The sequence below is a fragment of the Eschrichtius robustus genome, chromosome 9 (assembly GCF_028021215.1).
Source record: "Eschrichtius robustus isolate mEscRob2 chromosome 9, mEscRob2.pri, whole genome shotgun sequence".
Taxonomy (NCBI): domain Eukaryota; kingdom Metazoa; phylum Chordata; class Mammalia; order Artiodactyla; family Eschrichtiidae; genus Eschrichtius; species Eschrichtius robustus.
The window spans coordinates 31024559-31041001 of record NC_090832.1 but is presented as its reverse complement, the minus strand read 5'-3'; the positions used below and the strand labels follow the sequence as shown (position 1 = coordinate 31041001).

Sequence of the window (16443 nt, the reverse complement as noted above, 5' to 3'; positions counted from 1 at the left end):
AAATAAATTGTGTAAGCTCCCACTGCTAGACTACAGGAATATGTTTTACAATATTAAATCCTCTGGGACATTAGGAAAGTCATCTAATTTTTCTGAACCTCAGTTTCCTCATCTGCAAAATGACATAAGTAGTAAGTAAAGCACAGTGCCTGGTACCTAAAGAACAATCAACAAATATTTGTTTTTGAAGATTCAATATTCTTAAAGCACTTTCAGAGTAATCTTGAGAAGACAGGAATTATTACTTCCATTTTGCATATGGGCATATACTGATACCAAGATCATAAAAGGTAAGAGGGGCATATTCAATAACAGGCCACGGTATTTACTGCTGTGATGAAACTGTGTTGTTTCCATTCAAAAGGACTAATTTGCCTTGAAGCCATGAAGTTAAAATCAGCTATTGTGGAGAAAATATCCAATTTCATTAATAAAGATAAATTTGGAAAGTCTATGGAATATTTTAATAATTATGAGAAACCTTCATCTTTGGAGGGTGGTTTTAAAGAAATATTTTTTCAAAGCTCAGGCAATAAATAAACTATCTCTTGAGATCTTTTCTAGGTCCATGATTCAACAAAATGAACAGCTAAGTGATACAAACCTCTTGTATAAAAAGCCCACACACATTACATACTTGTAAACTACTGGGAAAACCCGACTGATGTTGACAATGCAAATGGATGTCCAACAAACTCAATAGTCAAGTCACCCTACAGTGAATAGAGCTCTAGGGAAGACCTCTCACTTCCATGAGAACTGAAAGGCCATCACTCTCTTCTGAGGAAGTGTCTGCAGCTTTTCTTTAAAGAGCTAAATGGTTACATGCATATGTGTGCAATTAAGAGGTAGCCTTGGTTTCTATTTTGGAGTGAATGATGCAACTTGCCAGAGTTCTAACATTAAGTAAAACTATAAGTTCATGACTGGGGATAAAGCTACACAATGGTATCATTCAAGATAAAATCAGTGACCCCATTTAGGTAGTGAAGGCCACAGTCTACAGTCCCTTTCAATATTTGACACTAGGGGCTTTGGTGTAGTATGCCTAAGGCATTCTCTGATCAAAAAATGCAGTTACCCTGACAACAAGCAACTGCAGGGATTCTGCATTCTAATCTGACATGACTATGAATTTAAAGTTCAGCCAGCCGCTGCTGGTTAGCTCTAGCACAGGCAGATGTTGGCTGGAGCATCAAGGATTCTTGGAGACATTCCTTCCTCGGGGAAAAGTATACAAACAGGAGAATTATCAGCAATGAGTAAGTTATGTAACTTCTCTGGGCTTCAGTTTCCTAAAATGAGGATAATACTACTACCTACTTCCTAGGGTTTTTTTTTTTATGAGGATTGATGACTCACAGAATGTACAGTGCTCTCAGTAAATGTTGTCTTTCATCTAGTTTTATGTTGGCGCTTAAGCACGTGAACAGGGAGGCTGCCTCCGAGTCGTCCTCACCACACCTGGATCCTTACCTAAGATCCGACTGGTTGTACTTTCCCCAAATGATTCTTTCCATACAGCATGAGACTGTGCCCAAAACTTTACTGCTCTCTCCCTTCTTTTTGCCTCAACTGCCTGCACTTTGTAGTTTGACACCATGTTCGCTTGCCGGCTCTGGGGTTTCTCTGTTACGCATGTGTGCATCTCTTCTCCCCATCTAGGTTGGAAGGTCATTGGGGTGAAAGGTTATGTCTTATATTGTCTTGTATCTGACAAAAGACATAGAATTTTCTGAAGTGGACACTCATTAGACACTCATTGATTCTTCTTTGCGATTTAGAGGATAGTAGGAAGGTATATTTCTAGCTGATTAAGCATATTGTGTGTTAAGTACACATCTGATTTCTGAAACATATAACAAACAAAGTGCCTCTCCTATATTCTCAGGACTTCTCACGCCAAGCTAAAAGGCTGAAAGGCTCTAGCATTTATGTACTCAATAACAGTTATTTACATGGTCTGGCCGTTAGTCAATATGTAAGATTCCACATAGAGCAATTCAGTGGGATTTCAGTGATGAAAAGATGTCTCTTTGTTGGTAATGGAATGCATTCAAAAGTCAGGAAGGTGGTCTTCTGTATACAGTTTCCAAAATGGATCCATTACATTATAAGCATTAATGTATAGAGTTAACTTCGAGGTGTATATTTCCCTAGAACATAAGTCTTTTTTCCTTCGTAGAAGAAAGTATCCCTTATATCTGAATTAGTTCATGTTGAAATTTTATAATGAATGTCAGCTGTGGCTCCAGGAAACAGCTGGTGTTTTCGCCTCTCCACTTCCACAAAAAATGTGCAATGCATCAGGAATAAACTATCTCAAAACCATAAATTGCTTAAATCTTCATGTGCAGACAACTAACAGTGCATTTCAATAGTAGATGTTTGATGTGTGTTCAATTTTTACAACATTTGTTGAATAAAACAGTGTATTACTATAAAAATATGCACCGATGCTATGTAATATGAAGAGCATTTTACTAGGTGCTATAAAATCTAATTTAAGTATGGTCTCCTGGGAAATTTTAATACATATAAAAGAGTGATTCTCAACCACAGAGTTCATATCAAGATCATTTAAGGAACTTTTCCAAATGACAGCAACAACTGCCACTAACGTAAGGGCCTGGACTGCATCCCTAAAGATTCTATCCACATGGTTCTAATGTGTACCCTAGGTTAGGAATCAAGAAAAATATAATTATTCAATGAAGCAAGACTCAACCATAACTTTTTTGATATGTGAGTATAATATTCTTCTTCATAAAATAGATATATTATTAAACTCTTAAGTATAATCTGAATTTTTGATGTAGAAATACATTCATTTTAAATGCACTGAGAGGCTTGATATTTTAAAGAACACAACTGTGCAGCCTTATAAACTTGAATAGTAAATAACTGATTTATTTAAACTAAGTTTCTACCACATATATACTTCTCTCTACTAATTACTAAAAGCTCCATTCATAAAAACTATAAGAAATTTCAGTGTTGCATTAAAAAGGAAATAATGGGTGTCATCCTGTTTTGAAAAGTATAGAAGTTTTTACATTGAAAATAGACATCAAAGTAAAATTGGCATGTTATATCCCACGAGAACACACACACACACACACACACACACACACACACACACACAAATTATCTTCATTCCTTTTATAATTTTTAGTATAACTTTTTATTACAGTTTATTTTATAAATTGTATGAATGTGTCGATTTATTTTATACATTTCCAGTTTTATCAATTTCAATATTTCACTAAAGTCATAGAATTTTAAGGGTTAAAGGTCACTTAGAACAACCTCTTGGTTACATAGATTTATAGTCTTTGACTTGTGTTATTAACATGAATTCAATCTCTTGAGAAGCACTGTGGTGCAGCCACATGAATGATCAGCTGACCAATGGTTACTGCAGGATTAGAACCCACACTCAGTCTGGTTCTTAAGCCACTCGGAGATATCAACACTTCAAGACCTCTCTCCAACAACATGGCTCTTCTTGTTTTTAGGGTACTTTTCTCTAGGCACTTTGCCATACATTTAACTTCCAAATGGAAATGTTAGTATTTTTTCCTCACATTGCCAGTGAAGGGCAATAAAGTAGGTCATTGCCGTTATTTTCACTTAACTCCAAAGAGGATTGTAACTCAGCTTATAGAGAAGGCTATGGGCTTGTTTCCAATGATCCTTATTCTACAAGACATGTCCAATAAGATTAGCAAGCTACCTTCTTTCCACTGAAGTTCCTGTCTCCCTAACATCATCTCTGAGATCTAACGTTCCGTGCCCTTTTGTATCCATATGCATAATCTTTCACCTAATCAGCCTAACTCGAATCTTATTTAAATGACTTCCTAAATCACAAATGAAACTTTATAGGTGTCATCTCTTGTTCGTGAGCATTTCCAATCCCCAAGAGTGAAAACAGTAGGCCTCCGTGTACTCAAATGCCATCCAACCAGGTCTAAGTCAGTTCCCAGGATCTTTATACTGACATTTCTGGAAGGTTCCAGTGGGATCTGCTCATGTAGCCCTCTGTCTATGCACTGATTCTATAGGACATAAAAGTAGCCTGGGTACTGAGGAACTTATTCAAATTATGTTTCCTTGATATATATCACCTAGAAAAGTCATAAGTCCTGGGCTAGTAGTATTGTAGAGAGAAAGATCCACTAGTTTTGCTATGAAGATCTGTGTTCAATCTTGGCTCTGCTTCACAGAATTTGTGCAATGTTAAGGAAGTTACTTATGCCTGCCATGCCTCACTGCGTTCATCTGGAAAGTGGTGGTAATTCAACTTACCTCAAGGGAGGCTGTGAAAAATCCAACAAGATAATGTATTTAAAGTAGCAAAAAAATAGGTAAGTATTTTGCTTACATACTTACCTGTATGTAAGTAAAAGTCATTCATATCTTAATATTACCATACTTCTTAATCCTATAGTGCCGTCAACATCTAGAATCCAACCTAAACATCTTAGTACTCTTTCAATAGAAGTGCTATTATTTACCAATTTTTATAGCCAATAATTATCAATAGATGGGCTAATGCTTCTCAATTTTGTCATCCAACCTTTTGAACTACTTAAAAAAAAAAAGATGTACCAGATTGGGGGTAGAGTTGGGTGGTAGAAGAGCAACAAAGAAGAATAACTATCTTTTTATGTCTGCTGAAAATTATTTAAGGCCATAGAGTGGAAGGCTAATGGGTGATCTAAGAATGTGAAAGAATATTTCCCAGAGGTTAGTCACCAGCTGGTTTTTATCCTTACTTAGCCAGAACAGGAGGAAATTAGCTTAAATTTCCTTTGGTTTAGAATAATGGAAACAAGCTATGAAATCTAATTCCCAGGGAATCTTTTCGTCAAAATAAAATAGAGACTTACTGCCTACCGTGGTTTCAGTGCGGTCCTGACTTTAAGTATGAGAAAACACTAGATGAATTTATAGTCATCCATCTCTATAATCCCCATCAAGAGAAGAAAACAAGCAATTATGAGCCGATTATGCAACAGGTGTCTTCACTTGTAACCATTTCATCTTCACTGGAAATTGTTTTTCCTACCTCACAAGGGAAGATGCACACTGAGAGTTTAGTTTGCCCAGGGTCATTGAGCTAATGAAAAGCAGAGTTAGAACACAACCCCTACCTGTCTCTAGAGTCCATCCTGTGTGCTGTGCCAACCTACAAGCTTTCCTCACCCTGGCACTCTTAATTCTATCCTTATTTTAAAAGGACATTATTCCCAAGATTTAGAGTTATTTAGTTGTTTGTCTGTTTATTTAGATTTATTTTATTTGGATTATATCCAAGATTTAGAGGTACCTGAACACCAATGTAAATTGGGAATATAGCTAGTACTTATTGAGCTATCTAATATATGCCAAATATATAAGAACTCTACAGATATTAACTCATTTGATAATGACAGTTACCATTTGAGACGAGTACTATTATTATCCCCATTTACAGATGGAAACCTAAGCCTCAGAATGTATGCTAAGAGAGCCTATGACCGAGGGACTAAAGAAGGAGACTTTTAACTTCAAGAAGGAGGACTTTTAACTTTAAGGGAGGCAGTGGGGTCCTAAGCATTGTCACCCTGGCATGCCCAGGGATAGTGAGAATGAAGCGTATCAGGAAGTCACACCACAGGGCATCCAAACCCCAGCACAGATTTCACTTTTAGTTTTCAGCAAGTCATAGATATTCAGAAGTAAAAGAGAGCCAACTGAAATCATCTGGTCCAATCCCTTTATCTTACAGACAAGGAATTTGAGGATCAGGGTGAGGTTAAGTGCTTTCTCTAGGGTCAGAAAGCTAATTAGTGACAGAGTTAGCAATAAATCACTTCCATGAAAAGACATGCTTTCAAAGTGAATTCAATTACCTCTGCTCTCAAGCGGCTACTAAGAACACCCATGTAGCTAGACAGTCTCCAATGTTTCAGTGAAGTCAGTATGACCCAAGAGGATCTAGAAAGAACTTGGCAGCACTGAACAATCTAAGTCAGTAATTTTTAAAATGTGCTAATCTGAGTCAACTCATTATTGTTAGGGGCGATGCTCCTACCAACTTCTCTTCTGTTCAAAGTTATAGTTTTAGCCACAGTAAATGCCCAAGTAATTTCATCTCTTCTCTGGTAGATGAAATCTGTACAACATTTCAGATATTCTTAGATATACTTGGACATAAGGGTAAAATTATTTTGGTATTTTGGTATTTATAAATTTTGGATGACAAATTCCCAAAGAAGAAGATTCTTATGTTTTTACAGCATGATTTTTTTCTAGAAGGTCAAAAATCATCCGTTTTGTCAATCAGTGATAAAATCCACAGGTGCCAGTGGTCATGCATTGGTATTAAGAATTTAAGAACCACATATAGTGTTGCAAAGTATTTAAAAGGAATGGAAAGTATTTTTACATGAAGCATACTTGGAAAGCTAATTTCTTTCAACATACTAAATAGATCTATCTGAAGAGCTAAAGTTTGCCTTTAGGAAATATGGTTGAATTAGTAAAAGATAAAAGGGAAACATCAGGAAACCCAAAAAAGGACTACAGAGTTGGAATGAAAATGGGTGAAAATACAAACAACTGTTCAGTCAACAGTCAATAACGAACACCTACTAGTCTGCCACAGAGTAAAGTGAAACACACAATGAAAGAATGAGAACTAAAGCATGGAGTCTGTGAAAATGCATCCTGATGACAAACCAAAATGCTATTTCCATCAGGGGGCAAAAAATCACATCAACTAAAATATATTTTGAAATATCATTCCAGGGAAAAAAGGAAGAAGATACACCGACTGAGAAGAGATCATTCTAATTGTTGTCAAATCATGTAGTTTGACACTGAGAATTTCCAAGTTTTACTAAATTTAATCCTGAAGTCTTACACATTTTCAGAAATAGAAACCCGCTATCACACTTGACGTTTCAGAATGTGTTAATGCTAAATTTCTCCATTTGATGGCGTCCTTTTATTTCAAAAAGAAGAAGGAATGAACATAATAGGGAAACCGGACAGCAGTGTTCATTTAATTTCGTATATAAAGTCAAAGGTTCATGCTGTGTGTCTAGCACAGGAAAATCAATTTTTGAGTGACTATTTCATGGCTATACAGTACTCTGGCTTCAAGGACATTTCATGGTTATTCAGTGTCAATTGTGCTTAGATTTTCTTATCCTAGGAAACATTCCCCAAATTAAATCACTCAGATTTATGAATGCCAGCAATGAAAAAGAACAGCGGCATCTAATTTCATAGCAAGAAAGATGTTCTATCCAGTAACAAGTATAAAGCACAGCATTTCACTTCTTGTGTAGATTGCTGAAGAGGAGAATGATGAGTGTTTTTTTCACTCAACTTCACGTTTCTCCTGAGCAGAGAGTTCTCACGGTGGCCTCCCTAGATGAAATGAGCAACAATCTCTGTTTTATTTGGAACTCTGACTGTCTAGAAAGGGTTGGCTGGTGTGGAATCCCTCAGAAACCCAGAAACCTAACAAGATGTTTAACAGATTAGCAACTGTGTATCACTAGTGATCAACATAATTTTATTTAGTTACTTTATTTAACGAACACTATGTGCCAGGCCCTGTTCTAAATTACAAATATTAAATGCCTTTGATTCATTTAAGGGTCATAACAACCCTATTAGGTGAGAACTATTATACCCATTTTTCCAGATGAGGAAACTGAAGTACGGGACAGTAATTACTTTGCCCATGATCACACAACTAGTAAAAGTAATCCTCTCTTAAAACTCAGCAATAGTCAACCTTCTAGCATGATGTTTGTCCTTTTCTGGGCCTTCACACAAAATAGTAGTTTTCAATGAAAAGTCATTCAGAGAGCAAAACTGAAAATAAATGGACTGATAAGAGTAATTGAATTTATTAAGACTCTTCTGTGTTAGATACTGTACTAAGCACTAATAAAATTTTTTTTAAACCTGCTATTTAATCTTTAGTCTAAACAATCCCATCAGGAAAGTATCATTCCCATGTAAAACTGAGTTGCACGTGATTAATAACTTTCCCGCCGTTCAGTGACTAATAGAAAGAAGGGATTCAAACCTGGCCCATCAAAGCCTAGAACCCACCTACTGCCTCCCTATTAGGGAGTCATCTCTTTTAAGGGGAGATGACTAAGGATGGTGATTCAGCCTGGCTGTTTTCCTTTTTCCTCCTCTTTAACATAATAAGCCATCAACAACTATTTATTAAATTGATTAAGACACATCAGATTTAAACAGATGAATCAGAAGTTTAGTTCATCTATGGGGAAAATCCCCTGACACTAAAAGCTCCTCAAGAAAAATAAAAAAGTGTGTTAAACCAACTGACAGCCCCAGCTTCTAGCAGAGTATATCCAAGCAATACTATAAGTTGGGATAATGATATTATATTGACTGAAGAGAGTGGAAAGAATCACTTTCTCTAAAAATTTTAAATTTGGGGTAATATCACATATTTGGCAAAGCTCAAATAGGGTCATGCTTAAATATGAAGAGATAGGCTGGAGGGTGGGTCTCAAGAGGGACTCACAGAGATGATCTCATATGAGAAGTATGGTTTTAATATAATTTACCAAGAATTTTCTTTTCCATAATCTCTATATCTGTCATCTGACAACATCAACATTTTCAAGTCATAATTTTAGACATTTTTTGCAAGCATCAAAATACAAATCAATAAACTGGAATCACAAGTAAATTGGAATGACCAATAATTTATATCATAATCCCATCTTTCCTACAGCTAAAATTATTTATCTTTGTTATAATTTTAGAAATTATTTACCTTACTATTTTGTACTTTAGTAGTAAATCATTTTTATCATTATATGATTAAAATTTAAGCTGTAATTAGTATTTTGAATTTTAGTCATTTCTATTAAATGTATTCATTGATCAAACCACCGATATATTTTATTTACCTGCTTAGTTTTATAGTTATTACAACTACTAAATGTATACTAGGCAATACTATCAACGTTTAAACTTCAATTACAAACATTTGCTTTGAAATAGAGTCCAGAGAACACAACTGATTTCTCATAATACTAGTGTAATCAATATGTTCTTAAAACTCATTGCAAATGACACACAACATAATACAATATACAAGCAATGTTCTTTCTTCTGAGAAAGCACTTTTTGTTTGTATCAGAGAAGAACTGAGGCTTTTTCATGCAGCCAATATGCGGGATATAAAATAAGGAATAAGCAGAAGCACTTAGCCAATGGATTTTTGAAATATAGTAGTCTTTGGTTCTATGAAAAGAAGATACACTTTTCTTAAATTATTAGAAATCATCTCTGCTAAGGAAAAGAGAATGGAAATTAGATAATTTCTTAAGGTAAATTAGAAATCTATGAATCCTACTTTAAACATCTATTAAAATTTTATTATAAACTGGCAGAGGCTGCAAATTAAAACTGTTTTTGAAAGACTATCTCAAAATTTATACAACCTAAATATTTTCAATTTATTTTCCAATAGAGCTTTCTCTTGTTTTTGTGTTTGTTGTTTTTTGTATATTATCCTATTTGAGTTCATTTGCCAGTTAAATGTTTCATAATACTTAATGACTTAAAATATTTTAGGGATTACCAACAAGCTCAGGAATCTAGTCTATAAGTGGTATTCATGAGTAATAACAGAGTTTAAAATTTTAGCCAACAACCCTCCGCCCTGCAACAACGCAAGTCTGTATAAGCCTTGCTCTCCAACCTGCCGCCCCTCCCTCAAATCCCCTCTTGTTCAGGGTAAAGACCTTTTGTCATCTTACAGATCTCCAACCACTGCAAAAGAACCCAAAGCAAAACAAAACAAAAAAAACTGCTCCAAAGCCTTTCCAGTCACTGAGATCCCTCTTGATACCTATGAAGACAGCAATGTGAACCCGAAAGTACTTAATTCCAAACACACCCTTAGATAATAGATACACACATATCTGAGTTTTACTATGATATGCTTGTGACAGGAAAGCTAGCTAAGACTTCTTAGATGAGGTCCTAAGCAAATACCCTACGTAGAGGGTCAGAACATATACTGCCATCCCTTAAGTGTAGACAACTGTTTTTATTTCATTCAACTTAATTATTAGCATTAATAAAAACAAGAATAAAAATGCATTCATTTAAGTGGTTAAGGACTTTACATCCTATCATTAACATTTGCTGAAAAATGAATCAAGGACCTGGTTTGTGAAACATTTGCTTAACCTATAGTTTTACATTTGACCCTTAAGCCAGGTTCCAGTTAAATTTACTGCAAATGACACATAGTAATGTATGACACACAGTATGTATAAATATAACATTCTCTTTTCTGAGAAAGACTTTTCATTGATTTAAGGGAAGGACTCAGGCACTGTATTAAGTATGTAAGAATAGAATTTGCATTCCCCTTTCACATGCAAGAAATAGAAACTAACACTGCATGGAGGGGAATTGACTCATCCACAGTCACACTGTTGGTAAATCTTCTGATTGTAAAAATATCCTACAAATATTTAGGACTACTTATTAATTGAATAAACATTCCCTCAACCTACCCCTCTTGCTTCTCTAAGTAGTTATGAATCATTCTGTAAACAAAAGGCAGATCTATGCCACTGGAGAAATATATTAGAAATTAACTAATTTAAATCACTTTATAGAATGTGCTCAGTGTTTCCATCTTTACCAGAATGCTTTGAGGTTGGTAGGAAAAGTGGGACGATTAACCCTCTTTTACAGATGAGGAAACGGGGCCTGCGGCGTTACCCCAGAGTGACTTATCTGAGACCACATAGTTAAAGAGCCAACTTGCTATTTGAACCTGCATATTTCCCTCTAGATTTCAGAATCTAGAAGTTTCCCCCTTTCTCACATCCACACTACTTCATTACGTAGTCTGGGGGAGGACAAAAAGTCAGCAATGTCTGGCCTTCTGAACGTCTGCAGTATTTTGTGTGCACTATTTAATTCTATCCTATTCTTTCTTGTGTCTTGGTCATGTCTCCTACAATCTCACTGTAGGTTCTTTGAGAGCGTGAAACATATATTCAGCCTCCGTGGAACTGCCTAACAATTCCTAGCACAGAGCCAAGGACCTGTAAATTTTTTAAAATACTTGTTCAGTCACTAACTAGATGCAAAAGTTTTGGGAGACCTATCCCTAGAGGAGGTGGGAGGGAATTAGATGCCACAGGCAAATTAGGCTTTGTTTATTACTCCATTCTGTGTTTTTCAACTCTGTAGCAATTCACTACAATTTTCTTGTTTTCCTGTTTTCAAAAATATACTGTAACAGTTATTTTTATGACAATATCCAGTATTTTCAATGAAGCAGATATTCTCAAACAATATAGGGGAATGTGAACTTCCCAGATAGAATTTATTGATACATAAATATATTATTTTAAATTGCAATTCCAACCATTCCAAATGTTGAATTGTTGCCTACGAAATAACCAGAGGTATACAAATGCATCCCAAAACTTTAACCTTTAAACATATAAAATTAGGAGACAAAACACAAAATACTAGCTACAATCCGAGCTTCTCACTAAATTCAGTGACTTTTAGGACAGTGTGTGGGTCAGATAAGCCAGTTCCTTGTTCTCTAGGTAACTTTTAAATAACTGAAAATCATTTCTATAAATTTTATATTATTTTCATTTTAAGAACAACAATTTCTCCTCTGTTCATACAAATTAGGTTTAGCCTGTGGGTGAGTCACATACCTTTACTACATGATGCTTTTCCTGGAGCATAGGAATCTTAAACATTTGGCACCAATATGTTGTACCTTTGTTTGGGATGGGGACCTGTCTTAAAAAAAAGGAGAGGGGGACAAAAGTCACATTCTCTTGACATTCTATTAAAAGCAATAACTTAAAAACTATTATGCACTTTCAATAAACCCACCCCTAGAACCATAAAAACCTGAAAAAAAACTTACGTTCTGATTTACCAGGTCAAAGTATGGTACGGCTGTAGACAACACACTGGTTTTCTCAGGATTCAATAACCGCAGACTCTTGGTACCACGACTGGATTCGTGGTACTTGGGACCCGCTTCTCCCACATCTTCGTGGTGGTAGGCCCAGATCACCCTCACCGTGCTCTCCTGGTGATCAGACAGGGGCATGATTATGTCTCATGAGAGCACTTTGCTTACCATTGAATTGAGTTTAAAGAACTCTATTCAAAGCAGGATATAGAAGCTCAAAAAAGAAAATAATGACATTTGGAGTTATCAATATGGTCTCTCACATGAACTGTGTAAATCTGATTAAGTCATTAAAAATCCAAATAGATGAGTTCCTCTTTGGAAGAAATCATCTCTCCCATGCAAGATTATGTGTTCCAAAATAGAATGAAGGACAACTGATTTAGTAGTTATGCTTTCATGCTTACGGCAACAGTAAATCATTGTCATGCTAAACCTCCAAACTAGCAAACTAGTAGTTACCAAGCAAATACTCTTGTTAAGCAGCAGGGGTTTGGGAAAATTAAAACCTATTTTTATGCCATGGAACATTTTAGGGAAAACAAATAAATACAATTAAAATTAAAATGACTTCCCAGGTCAGGATTTTTATTTTCACAATAGATTTTTCCCAGACACTAGCCCACTCACATGTATGAATTTACAGAAAGTGGAAATACAGCAGGACCTTCTGATTCTAGGTTTGTTTATTATCCTAGAATCTATCTATGGTCATTTTATGAATCCTGGGAATTTCCTAGGGACTGGGGTATCCCAACTAGAGAAAGCACTGTCAAGTGAAATCGGTTTCCATTTAGTAAATGAGAGATTGCCCAAAGGGCAGTGGGGCAGTGGGGAGGGTTTGCTGGGGTATAAACAGTTCAGTCCCCCCACAGATAAAGATGATTTTGCCAGATCTTTGTAATAAGAACTTTGAAAATAAATAATAAAACAAAAGCTATTTATTTTAAAAGCTATATTCTTTCTTAAGTCAAACAACTATAATTATTACTCCAATTAAAGTATAATTGCACTGTATATTACATAAAAAAGTGGTCCATGTCTTTGTATGTGTTTTTTTTTCTTCCTCTTTTACGCTTTATGCTGAATGTTAATCAAATTTGCTTCAGATTTTTACATTCCCATTTTTAAAGCTTTGACTTGCCAAATAAAAATGATAATTTTGTTGGTCTATACAAAATGAAATTGATTCAAGAAATTCATGGAAACCTTCAAAGTACCACATGAATTTTAGATCCTCTAGATACCTAATTTGCATATGCACAAAGATGTTAATTTTTGCATGACGTCTGACAATAAGAAATCTTGTTTAATATGTTGACAGGCAATTTTCATCAGTCTACTATTCATCTTGACTTTAGAAATTCACAAAAATGAATCAGTTACAATTCAGATGAATTACAGCCTAATATTCAGTATCATAATTCTCTCTTGTGTAATACCATTTTTTCCAACCTTTATCTATTACCTATTTTCAAACTTTATAAAGAAGCTAAAACCTTTTACAGGTAAAATCTCACACACTTTAAACAGCTCTTCAAAATTTTAGATTCACACAAAAATTGCCTTCATTGAAATTTATAGCCTTAGATTTTTTTGTGGCTTCTAAAGAGAATTCAAAAATATTCCAAAGAAGACTATGTGCCTTTGTTGTTAAAGGTTATTTTAAAATATTTGTTTCTTTTTATTCTGTGAAGTGTTTCCCATTTGTAAATGTACAATCTATTCATGCATGCATTCACTGATAGACGCCTTACCGTTATACTCTTGTCATTTATGTCACATGTATGCAGTTCTCTGGTAAATTCAATTATTGTGTGTGTACTATTTTCCATGGCATATTCTAGGTGGTAATCTTGCTGAACATCTTTTTTCAATTCTCTATTTGCGTTTGTAAAATAATCCTGTGGAAAATATGAAAAAGAAAAATTAGGATGTCCTAAATTCAGGGTGAAAATAATTTAGATTGAGTGTACGTATCTCACCTTAAAAAATTAATTCTCAGTTTGCTTATTACAAAACCCTGTATTTATAGTCATTTTTTAAGTCCTGGGAATTTCCAAGGGGCTGGAGTATGGGATACTCCATAGTTGGGACTAGGGACAGTTCCCTAGGAAACTGGTCCATATTTGAACTTCTGGCCCTTCAGGAAAAGGCAGTAATGGATTTATGGTACCACAGAGCATTGAAAGAGATGGAATGAATGAATATTCGCAATCGCTGAGTACTTTTTCCTCATTCTGCAAATGAAAAGAACTTCAACACTGGGAAATGGCTTGCTCCAAATCAAATAACTAGTTCATGGCAACACAAGGACCAGGGCCAGGGTCAGCACTTTTCCACTGTTATACCTTGTGGTGCTTCCCTTCTGCACTCCTAAAAGCAAGGAGACCCATCCTGAGATTATAGGTTGTTTTAAAAAGTAGGAGCTTTAATGGATATGTTTATTAAAATGAAATGCAATGGGAAAATACGGAAAGAAATGACACTAGTTGAATTATAAGATATTGAAAAGCTAGGGACGTTTTGTTCTGGTGGTTCAGCTATAATTTTCATACTAAGCTTGTTCAGTGGTGTAAGATCACTTCTGGGAGGCAGACAGATGCAATGGAGAGGGCATGGGCTTTGAGATCAAATGACTAGGATCTGACCCACAGCTCTACTCTGAAATGTCTTGACGAATTGTTGAAGTCAAACTCTGAACTTCTGTTCTAACATCAATAAAACTGAGATGATACATACTTATTTTGTGGATTTTGAAAGATAAATAAGTGAAATAGTATATGAGGGAAAAAACTGCCAACCATGGTTAGAGCTCATTCAATGCCAATCTCCTTCCCTCTTCCGCAATTAGAGTTTGGTTTTTCCCGAAAATATTCTCCATGCTTTTTACCATTAGCTTTCTATGTTGAGAGTGATAAAAATCGCGTTGTTAGTTTTTATCACTTACAGAAGACACAAAATTTGCCGTAATTATACTGGTTTTTCAGTACATAAGGGTATTTTATTTTTGATAATCACAAAGACCTGATTTAGAATATACATGTTGAAACATAATTATAATTAGCTTTTCTAACATTAAAATTACATTTGAAGAAATGATTGCATGCTTGACAGAGAAAATACAGTGTACAAGAGAAGAACTTTAAATTGTCTATAGCCGTCATACTCAAATGGATGGTACTTGGCATTTCTATTCCTAGCATCTATTTTCTTTTTTTTGGCCATGTGGCATGTGGGATCTTAGTTCCCCAACCAGGGATCATACCCGTGCCCCTTGCAGTGGAAGCGCAGAGTCCTAACCGCTGGACCACCAGAGAATTCCCTCCTAGCACCTTTTTAAATTAGTTATCAAGTGTGTGTAAATTTGATATCCAGGGTACCAGATCTAGATACTGTTCAGACTACACATTATCGGTAATGCACAGAGCCTAACTAACCTCTTTCACTCTGGTAACAACTACAACTTACTGTGTACATTCTATAGTTTAATCACGTTACACGTATTAACTCATTTAATCTTCAGATCAAGTGTATGAGATAAAATGAAGCACAAAGAGGTTAGCGTCTCGCCCAGGGTCACACAGCTGGTAAGTGGTAAAGCCAGTATTGAAACCTAGGCAGTCAGATCCAAGCCTGTGTCCTTCTTTACTGTTCTACATCATAGTGGCCACTGCTGGAAAAGGACGGGTTAGTTTATATCTTTCTGGCTACAAAATCATCTTATCAAGTTTTTTTCACATAAAATGTTACTTTATCTACTGCTGAAGTCAGGGTTTGTCCAAAATTTTTTTCTGAGAACCAGCTGTAATTGTGAAAGCAATTCAAATGAAATATTCCTATGATACTATGGTTTTCCCACTTTTGATCATATAGATTTCAGTATGTAAATGAAATAACAATGCCTGTGGACAACAAGGGATTTAGATAAACTAACTGTGCCTTTACACCAAGCTCACATTTCATTACGTGATTCAAGTAGTCACAGTTTTTGCAAACAAAAGGAATACAGTACAAAATGTAATCAGTTCAAAGAGTAGAATAATTATCCTAGTCTTGCAAATATGTTTCCAAAACCTTAGTCCCACAAAATATCCAGCTGGCTTGCCAATTTTCCATTTGTTTTATTTCCACTCACCAAAACCGATTCCTTTCAGCTATTCCACCTTTTTCTGGCTTTTCAGATAACTTAGCTATGAGAAAGCAGGAGAAACTTCATTCAGGACTTACTGAAAATCCCTTGAGCTCATCTGCCTCGTGTAAACCACTGAGTGTTCAATATTCAGAAAAGACAGATGCCAATTATGTCAAAGTTCTGGACTCCTGGAAAAATGTGGTTGTCTAAAACAAGCTGATATCTTCAACCTCATTGAGGGAAAATATGAATGGATTTGAATAAAACTAAAATTGAAATGTGAAAT

General features: G+C 35.4%; 1 protein-coding gene across 1 annotated transcript in view; it reads right to left on the bottom strand.

Annotated features, from left to right (window-relative positions):
- Positions 1-16443, bottom strand: part of MOXD1 (monooxygenase DBH like 1) — a 78122-nt gene that overhangs the window by 43405 nt on the left and 18274 nt on the right. The window contains 3 exon segments of the mRNA XM_068551195.1: positions 11754-11837; positions 11972-12139; positions 13780-13926. Of these exon segments, the coding sequence (XP_068407296.1) occupies positions 11754-11837; positions 11972-12139; positions 13780-13926 (399 nt within the window).